A 19,429-nucleotide genomic window follows, 5' to 3' on the forward strand; every position below is an offset into this window, starting at 1 on the left:
CTTAATTTCAAGTTTATACAACGCCTTTTTCATTGTTACGTACAATTGTACACTATGGAACCTTATTACCGCCAACGTCGCTAAAGCGTGTTAACGTCGGTTAAAGTTTTGATGATTTTTGAGAGAAATACTTGTTGGATTGTGTTGAGAATGGGCTCGATTGTCAAGGAGGGACTCTTGTTTATAATATTCGAGAACGGATTAAAATCGACTTTAAATGTAATTGTTACATCACAAACAAATATTTGTCGTCAATAAACAAAGGGTCAATAAAGTGGTATCGAGTTAACTTTTTAGTATGTTGGTGTAGTCACCCTTGTGGTTGTCTGTACCAAATTTCAAGTTTGTGTGACGTCTCCTTTATTGGTACGTATGGATGTATACTTTGGGACTTGTTTGCCGCCAACGGCGCTAAAGCGCCTTAACCACGACTTTCATTTTTTCATATGTTGGTTTACGCACCCTTGTGGTTGATCGTACCCAATTTCAAGTGTCTCACAGGTTTGTTTCATTATGTAATCAATGAAGCGTAAAAATGTATTTCTTCGTTGCTGTTGTGCCTTTTGCCGACCTTCATGTGCCTGCAGGAGAACCGCGTATGTGTGTGTGGGCGAGAAACTTCGTCGTTGCATATCTTCGGTTAGTGACGTCACAGTGACGTAATTTTTGGTGTGACGTCATAACTTGACCCCACCTTCATTGTGACGTAATTTGGGGGTTCCCCGATTTTTAGAAGATAGGTACGTACAATAGTACACTAGACCCGTACGTACCTATGTTCGAGAAACCGGGGAAACCCCAAATTACGTCACAATAAAGGTGGGGTCAAGTTATGACGTCACACCAAAAATTACGTCACTGTGACGTCACTGGCTGAAGATACGCACCGACGAAGATTCTCGCCTACACGTACATACGCAGTTCTCCTATAGGCATCGGAAAGACGACGAAAGGCACAACAGCAACGAAGAAAATACGTGTTTACGCTTCATTGATTATTCAATAAAATAAACATTTTACAAGCTTGAAATTGCCTACGATCAACCACAAGGGTATCCAAAAGCAATATAAGAAAAAAATGAAGCTAAGCATAGCGCGTATTAGCGCCGTTGGCGGTAAATATGTCACAAAGTGAACAATTGTACGTCGCCCTGAAGGAGATGTCGCACAGACTTAATTTTTTGCACAGACAACCACAAGTGTCACCAAACCACCATACTTGAAAATCTAGGCGATAACGAAATATTAACCCTATTTAAATCGACGACAAACTTTTGTTTGTGACGTAACACCTACATTTTACGTCAGTTTCAATTGGTTGTCACATGTTACGAAGAAGAGTACCAATTTTATAATCGAGCTCATTCACAATCAAATCCGACAAGTATTTCTCTTGAAAATAAACAAAACGTTAACCCATGCTAATGCGCTTCAGCGCCGCGGTCGGTAAACAACTATCAACATGTGCAATAGTTCGTAACCATGAAGGAGACATCGCAGAGCCTTGAAATTTAGTACGAATGACAATAAGAGACATATAACAAACATACTAAAAACACAAGTCGCTACCTCTTTACTAACCCTATTTTAAACATCGATACACATTTGTTTGTGACGTAACAATGTTGATGATAGATGGATTGGATCAAAACAACAATCATCTTATAAGACAGTCTCTTCTGTACAATCGTACCCATTTATACATTAATCGGACCAGTACTTTAGCTTGTACACCTCGAAACATACACACATCTCTACGCACTCTGGCGCCGTTGGCGGCAAGAGGGGGTACCAAGTGCGGAATCGTACGTAACCATGAAGGAGACGTCGCAGAGACTTGAAATCTGGTACAAATTATAAGAAGAGACATATAACAAACATACTTAAAACACAAGTCGCTACCTCTTTACTAACCCTATTTTAAACATCGATAAACTTTTGTTTGTGACGTAATAACGTTGATGATAAATGTATTCGATCAAAATTACAAACATCTTGTAACACCGTCCCTCCTGTACAATCGTACCAAAATTCACATTAATCAGACCAGTGTTTTAGTTTGTACATCTCGAAACATACACACACTTCTACGCACTCCGGCGGCGTTGGCGGCAGGAGGGGGTACCAAGTGCGGAATCGTACGTAACCATGAAGAAGACGTCGCAGAGACTTGAAATTTGGTACAAATTATAAGAAGAGACATATAACAAACATACTAAAAACACAAGTCGCTACCTTTTTATTAACCCTCTTTTAAACATCGATAAACTTTTGTTTGTGACGTAACAACGTTGATGATAGATGGATTAGATCAAAATTATAGTCATCTTATAACACCGTCTCTTCTGTACAATCGTACCCATTTATACATTAATCGGACCAGTACTTTAGCTTGTACACCTCGAAACATACACATATCTCTACGCACTCTGGCGCCGTTGGCGGCAAGAGGGGGTACCAAGTGCGGAATCGTACGTAACCATGAAGGAGACGTCGCAGAGACTTGAAATCTGGTACAAATTATAAGAAGAGACATATAACAAACATACTAAAAACACAAGTCGCTACCTCTTTACTAACCCTATTTTAAACATCGATAAACTTTTGTTTGTGACGTAATAACGTTGATGATAAATGTATTCGATCAAAATTACAATCATCTTGTAACACCGTCCCTCCTGTACAATCGTACCAAAATTCACATTAATCAGACCAGTGTTTTAGTTTGTACATCTCGAAACATACACACACTTCTACGCACTCCGGCGGCGTTGGCGGCAAGAGGGGGTACCAAGTGCGGAATCGTACGTAACCATGAAGGAGACGTCGCAGAGACTTGAAATTTAGTGCGAATGACAAGAAGAGACATATAACAAACATACAAAAAACACAAGTCGCTACCTCTTTACTAACCCTATTTTAAACATCGATACACATTTGTTTGTGACGTAACAATGTTGATGATAGATGGATTGGATCAAAACAACAATCATCTTATAAGACCGTCTCTTCTGTACAATCGTACCCATTTATACATTAATCGGACCAGTACTTTAGCTTGTACACCTCGAAACATACACATATCTCTACGCACTCTGGCGCCGTTGGCGGCAAGAGGGGGTACCAAGTGCGGAATCGTACGTAACCATGAAGGAGACGTCGCAGAGACTTGAAATTTGGTACAAATTATAAGAAGAGACATATAACAAACATACAAAAAACACAAGTCGCTACCTCTTTACTAACCCTATTTTAAACATCGATAAACTTTTGTTTGTGACGTAATAACGTTGATGATAAATGTATTCGATCAAAATTACAATCATCTTGTAACACCGTCCCTCCTGTACAATCGTACCAAAATTCACATTAATCAGACCAGTGTTTTAGTTTGTACATCTCGAAACATACACACACTTCTACGCACTCCGGCGGCGTTGGCGGCAAGAGGGGGTACCAAGTGCGGAATCGTACGTAACCATGAAGGAGACGTCGCAGAGACTTGAAATTTAGTGCGAATGACAAGAAGAGACATATAACAAACATACAAAAAACACAAGTCGCTACCTCTTTACTAACCCTATTTTAAACATCGATACACATTTGTTTGTGACGTAACAATGTTGATGATAGATGGATTGGATCAAAACAACAATCATCTTATAAGACCGTCTCTTCTGTACAATCGTACCCATTTATACATTAATCGGACCAGTACTTTAGCTTGTACACCTCGAAACATACACATATCTCTACGCACTCTGGCGCCGTTGGCGGCAAGAGGGGGTACCAAGTGCGGAATCGTACGTAACCATGAAGGAGACGTCGCAGAGACTTGAAATTTGGTACAAATTATAAGAAGAGACATATAACAAACATACTAAAAATACAAGTCGATACCGCTTTATTAACCTTCTTTTTAGTAATGATACACTTTTGTTTGTGACGTAATAAAGTAAGGTTAGGGTTAGTGTTGTAAAACAAAACGGTTAGGTGCATTTTTTTCAAATACTCAACCGAAACTTTGGGGTTAATTGCGTAAATTAATTAGGGCAATGAATTGGTGAGTAATATTAGCTCATTTCAAAGTATGTGAATTTCCCAGATTTTCTCATATGAAAGATATGTAAACAGATTTGAATGTTGCAAACGCTTACATGTATTTCAGATCAAAATTGAATTGCCACAACCATTAAACAATTCACTATTTTTGGGCTATATCCTAACGCACTTATGAGGTGGAACATATTCCTCCCTGCACGCAATAAATAAACATTATTTAAAGGATTTTCCTACATATTATCTACCCTGCTGCCTGCTGCTGGAGCTCATACACTTGTTATTTTGTTTGGTTAATGTACCCATAAGGTATAGAGTCGGGATATCCTTCAGGGCGTGTCCAAGTGTTATGGTGATATCTGCGCATTCCCCTTTCTGACGGAAAATACTACTACACCGGGTCACAAAGTTTTTTCAAAACTTGATCCACATATAAGTATGTGTAAAAAAGAAATCTGTGCCAATTTGAATGATTAGGCGTGAACAGTGCGCACCGCCTGTTGTTTTTGTTTATAACTTTGAGTTGAAATACCACCCGAAATCGGAGCGTTTATATTCGCACAGATTTATATGTGATTTGGGCTTATATGTGGATCAAGTTTGGAAAAAACTTTGTGACCCGGTGTAAAAGTATCTCCCTTTCTGACCCCTTATTTCTGACTACCATGAGTATTGCATCAACTGTGACCCATTGGGCTCTGGCGGATGACCAATGAAAAAATTTAACTTTCTAATTTTGTTGAAACTAGTGTAGCTATGCATTTCTTTAGCAGTACAAGTAACAACCTAAATAAAATCGATGTAATATTTTATTATGTTTGGTCAAACAACTGATTTTTAGACCCCTATTACGTCTGATTTTCGTGTTTCGCAGGTTCATATGGGCAGAAAACTTTGTTTTTTAGTATTTAAAGCTAAACAACGCCTTTTTTAGGTCCGTGTTGATGTTGCCCAAGTTGTAACAGCAATATTTGTCTATTTTTGCTGGTCAATGGTTATTTATAGGCCGCATCTCTGTATTTCTATGGAAAAGACTTTCCCGGTTGGGAATTGCCCTTCTCGAACTCTGTCCTGCGTAACAGAGTAAAATTATGTGTAACAATGCAATGGGTCATGCATGGGCGCCAGTGTTTTGGTTGAATGAGCGCAGATGAACAGGCTGTTGCCAGGGCGATTTTCAGCGTGTTTGGGGCAGTTTTAGTTTGTTTTTCAGGGTTATTAGTCAGGCAGTAAACTGGTAGAGGGTGCTGTTGTACATGTAGCTGAAAAACTACCCAAATATTGAGGTTGATTTTGTGAAAAAATGAATCACAGAAAGTATGTTCAATTTGTGATTTTCTGTCAGTGCGGACCCTTGGCAAGGAATTGTGGCCAAATTTATAATCGAAATAACTACTTAAACTGCTCCCCCGGGGGCATTTTGACCCTCTGTTGGCCATTATTTTGGTCAAAAAAGCAGAAAAAAGTGTAGGTTTGTTTTGTGAAAAAATGAATCACAGAAAGTTACCTCCATTTGCGATTAAGTGAAGCCACCAACCCTCCTCTACACAATTCATGAAGAATTAGATGTCTTGTAATTGTCTTGGGGCCCCACCGGGGCTGTTTGTACACCCCCTAGGACTGACAATTTAGCAGTTAGCCTTTGCAAAACCCCCCAATGTGCTGTCTTAATGCAGCTGCAATCATTTTTTTTTCTGTTCAGCAATAGTAGTCCCCCTTCATGAGTCATCAGACCCGGCAATTGTTTTTGGCAAACAAGAGAAACTGTAACCAGGTGCACAATAACAAATGACTTCTAAAGCTCAATTTTTGGGATTTAATTGAGAGATGCGGCCTATACCGATAAAATTTGACAAAACCTTCATAAATAGCTATATTACCGTGCATAAAATAAAAACCTGACCCGAAATCGACGCAATAGATGATGCACGTATTATTTCTAGTATCATGTGATCCTTTTATGTAATAATATTAATTAAAAAGCTGAAAAACATGATTAAAAAAAAATAATTGTACTTGGCACCAATGCCCTATGTCCCATAAACGACCCCATGAAATTATAAAGTGCGCCATTTCTTAAAAATACGTGCTACGAATACCTAACTTTTAAATAGATACTATACAATGCCTTAGCTAAAGGACTACCGACTTTATTTGCAAATTGTTCACCAATTGAATGTTTTTTTTACACATGTAAATGTAGCTTATAAAGCACTTTTGCGTTTCCTTCCGGCGTGCTTGCTGTGTCAATCAAAAAATCCCTATAGCGACATCTACCGGTTTTAAAATTATATGTAGATCAGGGCAAAGGGAGGAATCTGGGCTTTAAAGGTAAAAAAAAAATCAAAAAAGCAGAAAACTTTCTTGTATGGGTCTTTAAAGTCATGGGGTCACCGGTGACCCCTGGGGCTCTAAAGGGTTAATTGATGACTACTGTTACATTGTCGACCAACCAGGTGCGGTGCCCGTTAGCGGTTAAAAGGGCCTATGCGAGATCACAACCGTAAAGAATGTATCAAAGAAACTCGAAATATAAATCGCTACAAGTTTATTAACCACGACCTTACGGTGATCGACGGAATTTGTGGCCTTGTTTTTACGATACGAATTCATTATATTCTTTTAGGAGACCGATTGCTTAATTTCAGCAGGGTCAAGCCGTCGATTAGGAATTGTCTTATTACCAGAGACATCAATACAGTGTGTAGTTGAAAGGTCTTCTGTTGGAGTGCAGCCATGTAGGTAAATCGATGTTTCCATAGTTTGTAATGAACTAATAACTAATTCCAAACCGAAATATATTGTTTCAACCAAGTTTAAGTCTTCCAGCAATAAAATAAATTGCCAAAAGTGTTTTACATTTCCACAACTGCTTTGCTGTGGTACATGTTGGTAAAACTAGAATGCTAACTGTAAGCAATGAATCATGCTTGTATTTGTTGAAAGTTTAATTTCGCAATACCAGGAAGCATATTTTCGTTGCCTTATTTGGTAATCCCATGTCTCTGCAAGTTTGTCATTAATGCTCATTGTTTTCTAATAATGGGCATCTTAAAAACTTTGGTGTTGCCTTTTTCTTTTTTTATGATGTGTAACGTGAAACGCAAAAAACTGTCTTTTCTTGCAAATTCGTGTGCTATCAACATGAACTCGCTTGTAGGTGTAAACTCACGTCAACTTTCTCTGTGTGGTGCTTTCCTCCACAACAACGATGCCATTAATTGGGCTCGGCAACATGGGTTGCTGTGTTTAACAAAAATATGTGTCTGCGGGTCAGACATGACCGAACAACGTCTGCAAGCGTCCAAGGACGGACGAGTCGTATATTTTAATCAATGTTACCAAATTTTTTCAAAAAGCTCATAAAATTTAATGTATGTCAAAACACACGAAAATGTTTCAAAAGTAATTACAAAGCATGCCCTTGGACCCCACTTTTAATATTTGCTTCCCATAACTTTAATCAAAGAAAAATCAGAATCGATGAAAACCGTTCGGTGATTCCCCGTATGTAATAATAAATTATTTTCAGTAATAGTTATTTTTCTATGTGTATTTTCTTTCATATGGTTATGCAGCGATCTCATAATTACCAATCTGAAAAATTGCTTCGTCACACTCAAGGCAACCGCTGAGTTGTGCAATATGTGGGGTTTATCTTGCAGCGTACAGATAGGATTCCCAGTCGCTGCTTTGCTAAAGCTAAAGTCTGTTTGCGTGTTCTTGCTGATATAGACTACTGAATTAAAAGCTCCGTGAACAGACTTCTTTATTAATGGAAACACACGATTGCAATTACCAGGTGGCTTAAGTTTAACTTGTTTCAAGCGCGTTTAACACGTGACTGAATTGCAGCGAATTTAACTATTAAAAGAACATGCGAACGTTTACAGCGCGATGGCAAGAATAACGACAGGGCCGAGAGAATACGAGCGACTGAGAGTAGGCAAGACTAGCCTAGACTGGCTGTCGAAGGATTACAAAATGGGCGTTTTATAACAAAGTGTCAGAAAAAATGTGTTGTCCAGCAGGATGCCAGAAAGCCTGTGGGAGCTTCGACAGGAAAGCTTAACACCGTCTGCAGTCTTCGGTCCGTATGTGTTCCAAATGTGTAAAGAATTAAATAGGGCAACATGCGTGTTGCTACAATCTAGCAAATCTAGGCCTAACCTAAAATTATCTTACATAGGAACAAGTCCGTCTCTTCCGTTGATGCTTTTCTTCAAAAGAGTACGTAAATTGGTGATTGCAAAGAATATCTCGATAAGACGTGTTTTCGTTTTTTCCTTTGCCTATTAGCGTTGTGAAGTATGTAGATAGGCGACAATTAGAAGTTACAAAAAATACAAAAACATTTTCTTGAAAATTCATGGCAGAATGGGAAAAATTGAGTTTCTGGTTAGTGCTGAACTCATTAGCATAAAATCGGTGTGTTTCAAAAAGTCAGGGAATTTTTGTTGTACATTGCAAGTATAGTAAATTTGTATTTCACGGCATTGGTAACTATCACAATACTTAAAAATGACAATTTGACAGCCTTTTTTCAAACACATTTTTGCCAACACTTCTATGTTGTAGAAAAAACTCACGCTTGATTGCGTTTGTCTGCTTCCAGCACTTCTCCTTCCACTGTTTTTCCTTGTGCTTAATCAAGGTGTCGTGCGTTGCTGTGTTGGTGATATACTTGTTACGACGCAAGCGACGATGTAAGGAAATTGTAAGTCGTTACACATTACGTCATTCGCTAAAAAAATCAGTACAGCAATAAAATGCTGTTCAGTTAAGCGGAACCCCGACATTTCAACTCGTCGCCATTAATTTGAAAACTAGGAAACTGCGGTCCGACACGGGGAGTTTCGCACATTCGTGTACGATTTTTTAAAAAATGGGACTATTGTGTACATTGGATTACTGGAATATTGGCACTTTTGCATCGTCTGGATCAAGTCTGGAATACAAGTGTTCGCTCCACAAATCCAAGGTGAGTAAGTTGGCTATTCTTTCTTCTAACGACCCTCTCAGTGCTTGTCATAAACATTAGAAGCACTATTAAACACCTCACTAACACACGCTATTTGGAAAACACGAAACAGAATTAAACACGACACACGACCCATCAATGACATACCCTGGCACTTGGTAACATCCCGCAAAACCTCTTTACGCTGAAAACTAACTATCCAGCGAAATAGGGACAACCCCTTTTTCGAGGTGGTCCAGACCGACGTTTTCAACGCCTTTAACAACCGGAGAAATACCGACACCCTATAATAGCGCCCACTCCCGGATGACACATCATCAAAAATTTTCCACGCGATGTTATCGTTTTTTTTTATTTATCCTCACTGAAACCGACTGTATAGCATATATGGCATACATATACATATAGCAAAAATAATATGGCACCAATAAACCTACTGTATGAGACCTTTCACGGCATGACCAAAATAACCGGAAAACGCCCCACATTAGCGCCCACCTGGGGACTATACATTAACCACCAAATAACCACCAGATGTCACTGTTTTTCCCCGCACGCGTTTGTTATTGTTGTTTGCATTGCTTGAGACATTGCAAGAGCACAAAGGCTTTGTATTTTTGGCTTCAAAATAGCAATACGATTCAACACAAAGCACAAGCTGTATGGGAGTCCTTAGTCGACTTTGGAGTATCTTGGAGGCAAATATATAAAATATACCTCAAGCTACAGTGGAAACTAAACTAATAAGCTTTCAAATTAAGCTAAATCTCATGGCCATTGTGACCAACAAAAAGTTAAAGGATATGAAGTTTACAGAAACAGGTTCATGTGTCTTTTGCGAAAATGCCGCGGAAACTGTTTTCACATCTATTTGTAAATTGCCCTAATGCAGCACATTACTGGGAAAATGTATGCGGTTGGCTCAGTGCTAAACTTCGTGTCCCCTTTTATTTTTCTTCTTTGCATTTACTGTTCGGAATACATTAAACTGCGCTCTTCTTTGTGCACGATTTGTAATTTATAGATGCAAATACGCTAATAGGCAACCAACAACAACAACAGAATTTGTAAATATGTTGCAAACAATAAGATCCATTGAATTAAACATCGCCAGTGAGAAATACCGAACCGAATTATTACAAAAGAAAGTGGTCGTACGCTGCTTGACGTGAAGCATATACCCATGTAACTTGACTTCTTGTGCTGATTTCTCGCCATTATGTTTAACCCTTGTTGCCTTTTTTGTCTTCTTGCTTAGTCTTTTCTTCAATTGTACGCCTTTAGCGTCCTTTTTCAATAATACTAAAAAAAATAAATAAAGTAAGAAAAAAATTGTTGTTTATATTTGTTGTTCTCGCTCGTCATTTATTTGCGCCAACTCGTGGACAATAATTTAATGATAGATCAATCACTAGGAGTCGGTATACTTTCCCGTACGTGTTTTTACTTGTATTGTTTTTTTTTTTTTTCCTTGTTGTTCTTACTCGCTATTTTATCGGCGCCCACTAGCGGAAAATTATTTAAAGACTAACTATCACCAGGTCTTTTCTTCTGCGTTGTTTTTTATATTGTTGTTTATTTGTTGTTTTGTTCGCTGTTATTGGGTCCGATATTCGTGGGAACTATAAGGTACCCCGAATAAAATATGTAAGAAACCCAATGACCGGTGCTGTGCAACATGACCCCTCCAATGCCGCTGTGGCAACCACCAACGTCTCCTCCCCGGTAGTTCCCAACAAATTGATCTCCTTGCCATCCATTGCTAAGGAGTGGTGTAAGCCCGCTTCAACCCTTTGTGGAACCGAGAGTCCATCTATACTCTCTCCTCCAGGAGATCAAATTCGGCATCCGATTCCTGGTTAGAATCGTACTGCTCCAAAGAAATCTGTGTTGAAAGATCATCCCTAGGGAATTCTATCCATCTCAGCCACTGCCAAATTCCAGCAAAACAGAAATTCAACATTCCCTTCAACCCTGAAGAAGGTCAAACAGTAAGTTCTCCTTTCTCTGAAAACTCTTCTTTCTTGACAGGACTGCCATTAAGGTCGACCCACAACACTATGAAGTGATGCAACATAGAGGATAATCAACTTGTATCGTATTCATTTTGCAACAGTTTTATTCATTTTCGCAACATTCGCCATATGTCGCATAGTTTGCCGAAAAAGGTACTAATAACTACACACTGCCGTACCTGACCACACGTAACTGTTCATTCTGTTCATACCGTTTCCCTGCCAGTTTGCTTTGCTGGATGCTGCTGTTTTATGCCACCTATATTGCTGTGACGAAAGCAAATTAGGGGAAGGTTTTTTGAAGATTTTAAGCAACTCACGTTGCATATATTGTATTTGTTTAAATTCTGCTTTACAACTTAATAAAGTTTGTAGCTGGGGTTGCATTGTGTTGAATAAACTAAACGTATCCCTCCCACGAACCAATCCATACTTCTTGCGGCTCATCAAGCTTTCAGTGCAATCCGAGAAGCCGTTATCTACACAGCGGTTAGAAATTTGATAAATGGGACTGAGGTTTGTGTCGGTGATTAACAACATGTTTGCATAAACACCGTCAGCAAGATTGGTTAACTTTTGTGAAAACAAACAATCCTTCGCACTCACATAGTTTTACTGCAAACAACAGAACTCCACAAACAAAAATAAATTGTCAACGCATTTAATCCCGAACAAACAATAGAGTTTAGGTCTGAAAAGTCGTTCCAGTGCAGTAATGGATTATATCTCGGATACGTCATATGTGGGCTATATTGGAAACACATATGAAGGAGGCAAACCCAAACACGGGAAAATTTTAAAAACGAATGTCACCCACATCTCAACTAATTAAATCAAACAGTTTCGGATGTGACAGCTGTGGAGCAATGACGATATCAGAGTAAACTAAAAAAAATTTGCTCACGAAAACACACAGGTTAAAGAATAGGAAGAACATCATTGTCATCAATTTTATTCTGATCTTTGTCTGAAAAGTCGAACTCTCTCATGGCATCCAGGAGGTATTCTAAGAGCCTAGTTGTGCGCTCATCCGAAAAAGTGAAACCTCCGTCATCAGAGGGTTCCAATTCCAAGCGCATGAGGAGACGTTTTCGTGTTTCAGCGACCGAGGGACTTTCCCTTTGACAAAGTCGGATTTCATCCCCCAGTGCCCAACATAACTTCCGCTCCTCCTGGGTCTCTGCGCACGCCATGCTCTCCTCCGCAATGCGATCCCAATCCTCATCACCACTCCACTTCTCCCGGAGGATTATGGATGCGATTATCTTTGCAAGGGACGCGGCACCATTCCCACGACTTTCGTTGCCTTCCATAAATTTACCAATCTTAAACCCCGTCACTTTGGCACGAATGCTGCACGTGATCACTACGTCATCAATCGTGACGTCACCGACTCTAAAAATTGGATCGGAGTGGAAGAAGTGAATGGAAGATGCGATATCGGCACAGAGTCGGACGTTGGCCAGGGGAGGGAGCCAGAAATCCTTCTTCCTGGTGTATTGGAGGAAGGGGAAGATGTTCATACCGTCCACGCACTCGAACAAAACTCCGAACTCGTTTCCCTGGCGAGTGTGACCGAGTACGCGGATCACGTGATTGTGATTAGCCAACCGAAAGAGTGAGACGCCTTCCGTCAACCTACAACAAACGTACCAGCTCAATTAATGTGATTTGTGAACAACTGTAGATCCATGTTTGAATTTTACATGAAAAACAGTTATGTGATTAAAACCCAAAACCGTGTCAATATATTTACAAACTTACGTTTCCATCTGCTGTTCGGTCGATATTCCGTCCTCTATGTTAATATACTGCACTGTTACATTTCCATGCATGTCATTCCACGCCTTCTTAACAAGCCTGAAGTTTCCGTTGTCAATAATTTTGTCCATGGAAAATGTCAGTTCGCTCGGAGGAACAAAACAATCCACAGCCTAAAGTAATGGATTGGTTAAACTGATCATAATCTAACTTAATGGTTATTTTTTGGCTAAACAATTAGTGTTGTTCAAACTTACTGCATGGAAAAAAGTGTTTCTTTTAACATAAAATTGCATCACATGTTTGTTTTCAAATCATGGATCTAACAACACATTACAAAATTGTTGGTATTCAAATACAGCAACTAATTGTGTTAAAATAAGCACTGAATACACAAAGTAAAATCGAACGCAAAATTCTTTTTTACAGTAAACATTTTTCATCATGTTAAACTAGGGTGTATCACATTAGGTTGGAACATAAAGCCATAAATTATGAAGGTTTGTGACTATTTTATGCTTTGAACTAAAGCTGCAGTTTAAGTTGAGAGTGGCAAAGCTATAGTCTAAAGAGTTGTGACTGTATTACCACAATCTATGGTAATATTTAATCACCATGCACTTCCGAAAAGCATGAACAATTTTAGGGAACACGAAGATAAACAAGTTACTTATTTTTAAAGTTTTGTTCAATCCCAATAACTTACTGTTTTGCTTCCATCAACTGGTAGTGTGTCATCAGTGCTTTGCGTTTGCTTTAAAACCTTTCAAAATAACGAACTTTAATAAAACAGTCAGCACATCTTCACAATCTTGAGCACCATCATGATGTAACAAAGATTTCATTCCTTAACAAACATTAACAAACTTTTTCACATAAATGTTTGCAAAGGAAAAACATCCATGGATGAAGCATTTTTTCTCATTCCAAGCAGTAATTGCTTACATGGCTCAGTCACGTCATTCCGTTGTAGCTGTTTGTAGTTGTTTGTAACACGCTTTAGTGCAACCTAAATAAAATATTAGATGACAATCTAAATTTTTTGGATGTAAAAATTACTCATAAAATAAAAGATTACTTACAAGCTTTCTTTTAAAGTCATCCTCAAACATTATCTTGTAACTGTTTGTGTATGTTCCCAATGCACTGATACCACTTTGATACCAACCCAGGTGTCTGAAGTCTTGTATTTTTAGAAAATCTTCGTACTTTTCGAAGATAAAATCCTGAGCATTTGAGGTAATGTACTCATATGATGTGTCAACTGACATGGTCCTGATACCCTGCAGCATAAGTTATGATGTAAGACCACATACAATAATGCACAGTAAAAAGAGAAAATACTGCACAAGTTTTCCAATATTTCTTTTCACATTTTAGGCAAACATTTAGAGGCCAATCTTACAATGACCATTATGAAATGTCTTAAATACACGTAAAAGAATAACTTTACACACACACTTCTGTTATGCTTTTGATGTAATCTTCAATTTGAAGCTCAATGGCACGTAAATACTCATGTCGGGCTGTGTCCTGCGTCAAAACCAGTTGTAAATGTAATTAAGTGACCAAAAGTTGAAATAGGATCAGTTATGAGGTTGAATATTTATAATGTCAGAAATGGGAAAAAAAAATCAAAACAGGATCCAAACAGAAGTGAAAAGAGGTAAGTTGTGTGATTAAGACAGAAACATTAACTAATCATGGAGTAAATGTATTAAACATTGCAAAAATTAAACGAAAAAATCTATATGTCAAGAAATGTACAATTGATACAGAGCATCAAATACTAAAACACAACAAGTGAAAACCAACCTCCAAATAAAGCCTCCCCAGATCATAGTTTCCGTCATTCATGGATTTCATGTATCTCTCGATCCGTCTAAAAGTTTGTTTTCCATTTCTTTCTGACATTGTCCAGTGTGCGAAGCTTTTTCTTTTGTTCTCGGGACAAACGTGTTTGTAAGCAAACTGGCAGACCACCTTTATATAGTCAACAGGAAGATCTTCAAAACCACAAATTACAAATATGCAATTTGCAAGCCAACGATACCAATTTTGAATGTTACTAGAACAACTTTGTATCCACGCTTCTGATTTTATAAAACATGTTTTGCTTTTTAATAAAGCATCTTCAGTTCTACAAATAACATAAACAGAAAAAGACACAGTTAGATGCTAAAATGATAAAACGATAAAAAAAAGAAACCTCTTGTGCTAACATATTGGACAACGCTCTGAGCAGGTGATGCAAGTGACCTACTTTTTTATCACCACAGGTTCACATTGCTTAATCAGGCGAAACAACAATCAAAAGATTATAACAAGAAATCATGTAAAAAATAAAAATGAAATGGGCGGGGCTCACGTAACTGACGGTAAAATTAATTTTTGAATGTTGATTTTTGCGTTTAAGTTTTTGTACTAGAACAACTTGGTGTCCACGCTTCTGAAGTGCTGCTGGTTAGGTAGATTTCATGAAGTAAAAACATTTTATTGCCAACGATACCATTTATAGCTATACTTGTGAAATACAATTAATTTTGTTTCCAATACCATTGAATGTATCGTATATATCACATAATATATCATGTGTTTGAAATGTTCAAGTTAATTATACCTGCAATATAGAAGTGAATCCATACCATTGAATTTTCTTTGCATAATCCACAAACACCTGAGAATAAACAGAACAGATACAAAAAATATGCACAAGTGGCTATGATAAATTATAGATTAGATATATAGATGATATAGATCATGAGTTCAATACTAAAGGATAAATATTAAGTCATATACCAATATATTAATCCAATTGTAATTTTAATTCTGCAGAATGTTTCAACTTATCCAAACCTTCAAGTGGGACAAATCCGATTCTGTAATCTCTTTTAGTACATTGATAACACTAGTGGAAGCCATTGCACCAGCACATTGCAAAATACATTTGTTTAAACTAAATGTTCTTTGATTCATCTCCAGAGTCAGCATTGAAAAACAACGAAGCTGGTTGAAAAATAAAATAGATGGTGCTTATTTATATTCTTTATGTTTAAACTTGTTATCGTGCACATAAACACTTAAGGCATATTTACTTGTTGTGAGTAAGAAGTTTAGAATAATACAAAATCAATATAACTGTCTTCAAGGCATAAAATATTTACTGGAAAATTAAAAACATAAACGTGGACATTTTGGACACAAAGCAATGAACAGACCTTCGCTTGTACTTGGTTATTTTTCATTGCTTTTGTTTTTACTCTTCTGATGATGCCCTTATCAGGGCAAAAAAAATTTTTCAGCTTATAATAAAACAAATTTGAAAGAGCTGCTGGAAACATTGAATTAAAAGTTTTTATTCAGGAATTGTCGACACATTTTACATATTATCTGACCACAAAATCAGTAAGATAAATGGAAATATGAAAATATGAAGATAATTTGAAATTATAATGTTTTTGTGAACCAAGATCTAGTTTCAACTTATTTTTTCGAAACATTAAAAAAAATACAAGTGCTATAAAAAAAAACTTAAAAAAATCTTTAAAAATATGCATTTCCTGTAAATACATCAGTTATTTTTGCAAATAAATGTAACAAAAATAAACAAAGTCAAAAAACTAGTACTTCTTAATGCTTAATGCAAATTCAAATTTTACCACTTCCACTTACAAGCTGATCATCCTCTAATGGACGACAAAATGGGGTTTCCTGCAAACAGAGACCAGTTATTCTATCAAGTTGTTGGATGGGAAAGTTTTTTGCATAACAGTGCTGCTTGTATCGCTGGAAGATTGCATTGGTTGGTGCCTGTTAAACACAAAAAACAATAAAGCCCTCATGAACTTTTTTTTACATGAATATTTGATGTTCAACAACATCACTAGTCACCTTGGTTTTTTTTGTGTCAATTGTCACAAAGTACCCTGCTTTACCTTTTGACTTACTGTAAATCTCTTGTTTCATACAAATGCATCACCGGCATGATCGAATGCTGCCTGAGTATAATGAGGAGTCCACAAATGTCTGTTTGGATTATCCTTATGATGGACCAACTGTCGCACTGCAAATAAACAAATAACTATTTTATAAAAAATTTAAACGGGAGAAAACAGATTAAATAATTTTTGCGTGACTTTTGTAGTGAGAATGTAGTGCAGAATAGCAAACACATCTCGTATGTTAATGCGTTTAGTATCTTTTTTGCAGAATATTAGTAAAGAATGTCAAATTTTCTTTCAATCTGGTAAAAGTGTATGGGTCAGGAGAAATTCTAATTGATGACTACTATGTCCTGGGTGTCTAACGCCTGATTTAAGAAAAACAGATGCTTTATGACAGGCAAAAGCCTGGGTCGTGCATTTTATCCAATGTCACAAATTTTTTTGGCCAAAAACCACAAATATTTTATATACGTCAAAACACAAAAAAAAAATTTCAAAAATACTTACGAAGCATGTCCTTAGATCCCATTTTTAATCTTTGCTTCCCATAACTTCAATCAAGTTAAAATCTTAATCCACGAACACCGTTCGGTGTTTCCCCGTACGTAAGAATAAATCATTTTCACTAATTGTTATTATTCATGTGACATCTATGAGTGCGATTTGTAAAAAAGATTTATAAAAATTATCTTATATAGAAACAAGTCTGTCTTTCCTTATATGCTTTCCTTTAAGGGACAAATTGCAATGAAAAAAATTTCTGCAGTTCTAAAATAGTAAAATGACCTTAAAAATCGAACAAAAACTGATACAACACTTGAGATAATTTATATTATGGTTATTATGTTTGTTTTTTTTGCATTAATTTTTTTTCTTTGTCATGTGCAGTCATGCATAGCATTTCAAAATGCATATATGAAACTTGGATTTGCCGCAAGTAAACAAAAGAACCCAAGAAAAGTTAAGTGTTTATGATCCAATTGCCAAAGCATCCATTAGCAAAAAAAACCATCTAGTGATTGCAATCATATACAGAATTGGAAAAATGTTATGCTAGTATTTTCCACCAAGTTGTATTCTGCTCAGCCCAATGTGAAAGTCCAATCAATTGACTCCCACCAAGAATGGGTGTGGTTTAGAAAATGTCGAGGTTTCAGTTATGGACTGATGTGCTGAATCAATAATATAATCATTCGAGTAATACTAAAACAAGTAAAACACTATAGTCAAATGGGGTAATTATCGGACCTTTTTCACAAACATTGCAAATTTGGACATTACATCTTGAGTTATTTCGTTTTGCTTTGTGTTGGGTAAATCCTTATACATCCCTTTAAAAATGAAATTAGCAGTCACTTGCAACTATGCTGGTTGCATAATAGAGTAATTGACTGTTTTCGAAGGTCTGCATGAGTGTAATAATCTCTTAAGTTTGTTACATGCCATTGAAGCCATATTTATAAACAGGAAATAGGTGAACAATTAATGTGATTAAAGTTAAGGAAAAGTTATAAAACTAAATCCTATTATTCAATTTTGAATTAGAATTCGGATTTGAATAGCTTAGAATTCGAATCATCCAAACTTGTTATTTTGAATTGCCCACATCCCACATCCCTATATTACATTAATCCTGGTTGTAACCACTCAAAACAGTTGGTACTATGATATTAATACAGAGTGTTAGTGTCTACTAATTACCCCTGAATGTGAAAATGTGCATGGGGTAAATATTAGATGCATTTTTCTAAGAGGACAGACTAGGTAGAGGTTTGAGTTTAACCTTCATTGAAAACTTTAGGGCTTGACCTGCCAGTGTTTCCTACATTAAATTTCAAATCATTAAAACACTGTTAAATTTAACTAATCACTATATCCACTTAGTTTGAAAAAGTTTACGTGAAATAAATCCCTCTCACGTAAAGCTTTCAAATACAACCGCAAACCTACAACAAACAGTCATTTACCAAAACACAACTTTCGAAAACTACCGCCGTTCACACTATCGAGTTAACCATAACAGTGTTTCCAATTGCAAAATTGGCGTTCTTTGAAACGTAAAGAATGAGATATTCTTGATCGGCGCTCAAAAAATATTTGTTAAGGGTGTGTTCATGGCATGTATTCTAAACGTTACCAATTTGTCACTAATGTCAATATAAGGATAAGCATATAACTGATGGCAACAATTCACTTATAATGTTTGTTTTTTTCATTTCTGATATGCTTTGTTTGATTGCCTGAATTTGTGGATGCTTTATCACATATGTTGTACACGGTTTCTCTCATGTAGGCTATTGGTTGTGTAAAAACGTGGAAGATTTGAGTGCTTTGCTGGGCAAGTATGTTTAAGCAAAACTTACTCCTAAAAGATTTATCAGCATTGTGTATCCGGACGTGTGCGACCAGGCTCCATTTTGTGTCTAGAGCTTGATTACACACGTCGCACTTGTATGGCTTCTTTCCAGTTTGAATACGTTTGTGCGTTTTGACATGGGCATTTGTTGGTCAAACCTTTTCACAAACTTCGCATCTGAAAGGTTTCACTTCAGTGTGAATGTATACATATCTGCCCAAATCGCGTTTTTTTCAACGCTTTTAAACGAAATGAGCACATGAAGGAGTTTTCTCCGAAGTGCACACCATGTGTACAACTTTTGACATCTGAA

General features: G+C 37.1%; 2 protein-coding genes across 4 annotated transcripts; both read right to left on the reverse strand.

Annotated features, from left to right (window-relative positions):
* Window positions 1-11,656: 11,656 nt before the first annotated feature.
* On the reverse strand, window positions 11,657-13,767 carry LOC145902610 (uncharacterized). Its single transcript, XM_082990646.1, has 4 exons — window positions 13,637-13,767; window positions 13,523-13,579; window positions 12,820-12,989; window positions 11,657-12,693 (listed from the first exon to the last, which is right to left on the reverse strand). Exons 1-4 carry the CDS (start codon window positions 13,640-13,642, stop codon window positions 11,973-11,975), a joined length of 954 nt encoding a protein of 317 aa, XP_082846772.1. The 5' UTR covers window positions 13,643-13,767; the 3' UTR covers window positions 11,657-11,972.
* LOC145902611 (uncharacterized) lies at window positions 13,549-17,488 on the reverse strand. Of its 3 annotated transcripts, XM_082990650.1 has the most exons (9): window positions 17,268-17,488; window positions 16,764-16,879; window positions 16,489-16,626; window positions 15,673-15,822; window positions 15,437-15,493; window positions 14,632-14,799; window positions 14,278-14,349; window positions 13,899-14,099; window positions 13,549-13,825 (listed from the first exon to the last, which is right to left on the reverse strand). In XM_082990650.1, exons 4-9 carry the CDS (start codon window positions 15,805-15,807, stop codon window positions 13,688-13,690), a joined length of 771 nt encoding a protein of 256 aa, XP_082846776.1. In that variant the 5' UTR covers window positions 15,808-15,822; window positions 16,489-16,626; window positions 16,764-16,879; window positions 17,268-17,488; the 3' UTR covers window positions 13,549-13,687. The 3 variants fall into 3 exon arrangements, with proteins under 3 accessions (XP_082846776.1, XP_082846775.1, XP_082846774.1); XM_082990649.1 differs by lacking the exons at window positions 16,489-16,626; window positions 16,764-16,879; window positions 17,268-17,488 and adding an exon at window positions 16,035-16,089 and having other exon boundaries at window positions 14,632-14,760; XM_082990648.1 differs by lacking the exons at window positions 16,489-16,626; window positions 16,764-16,879; window positions 17,268-17,488 and adding an exon at window positions 16,035-16,089.
* Between the last annotated feature and the right edge of the window lie 1,941 nt (window positions 17,489-19,429).

Source organism: Ascidia mentula, chromosome 5 (genome assembly GCF_947561715.1).
Source record: "Ascidia mentula chromosome 5, kaAscMent1.1, whole genome shotgun sequence".
In the NCBI taxonomy this organism is placed as follows: Eukaryota; Metazoa; Chordata; class Ascidiacea; order Phlebobranchia; family Ascidiidae; genus Ascidia; species Ascidia mentula.

What these genes read in the sequence shown, in the direction of transcription:
- LOC145902610 (XM_082990646.1), bottom strand. An exon ending in CAGTTGATGGAAGCAAAACA is followed by an intron (nt 12,990 to 13,522) that starts GTAAGTTATTGG and finishes CCATTACTTTAG; the next exon opens with GCTGTGGATTGTTTTGTTCC. An exon ending in ACCGAACAGCAGATGGAAAC is followed by an intron (nt 12,694 to 12,819) that starts GTAAGTTTGTAA and finishes CGTTTGTTGTAG; the next exon opens with GTTGACGGAAGGCGTCTCAC.
- LOC145902611 (XM_082990648.1), bottom strand. Translation starts at nt 16,061, where the DNA reads ATGAAAAATAACCAAGTACAAGCGAAG. An exon ending in ATAACCAAGTACAAGCGAAG is followed by an intron (nt 15,823 to 16,034) that starts GTCTGTTCATTG and finishes TTTTTCAACCAG; the next exon opens with CTTCGTTGTTTTTCAATGCT. An exon ending in CGGATTTGTCCCACTTGAAG is followed by an intron (nt 15,494 to 15,672) that starts GTTTGGATAAGT and finishes GTTTATTCTCAG; the next exon opens with GTGTTTGTGGATTATGCAAA.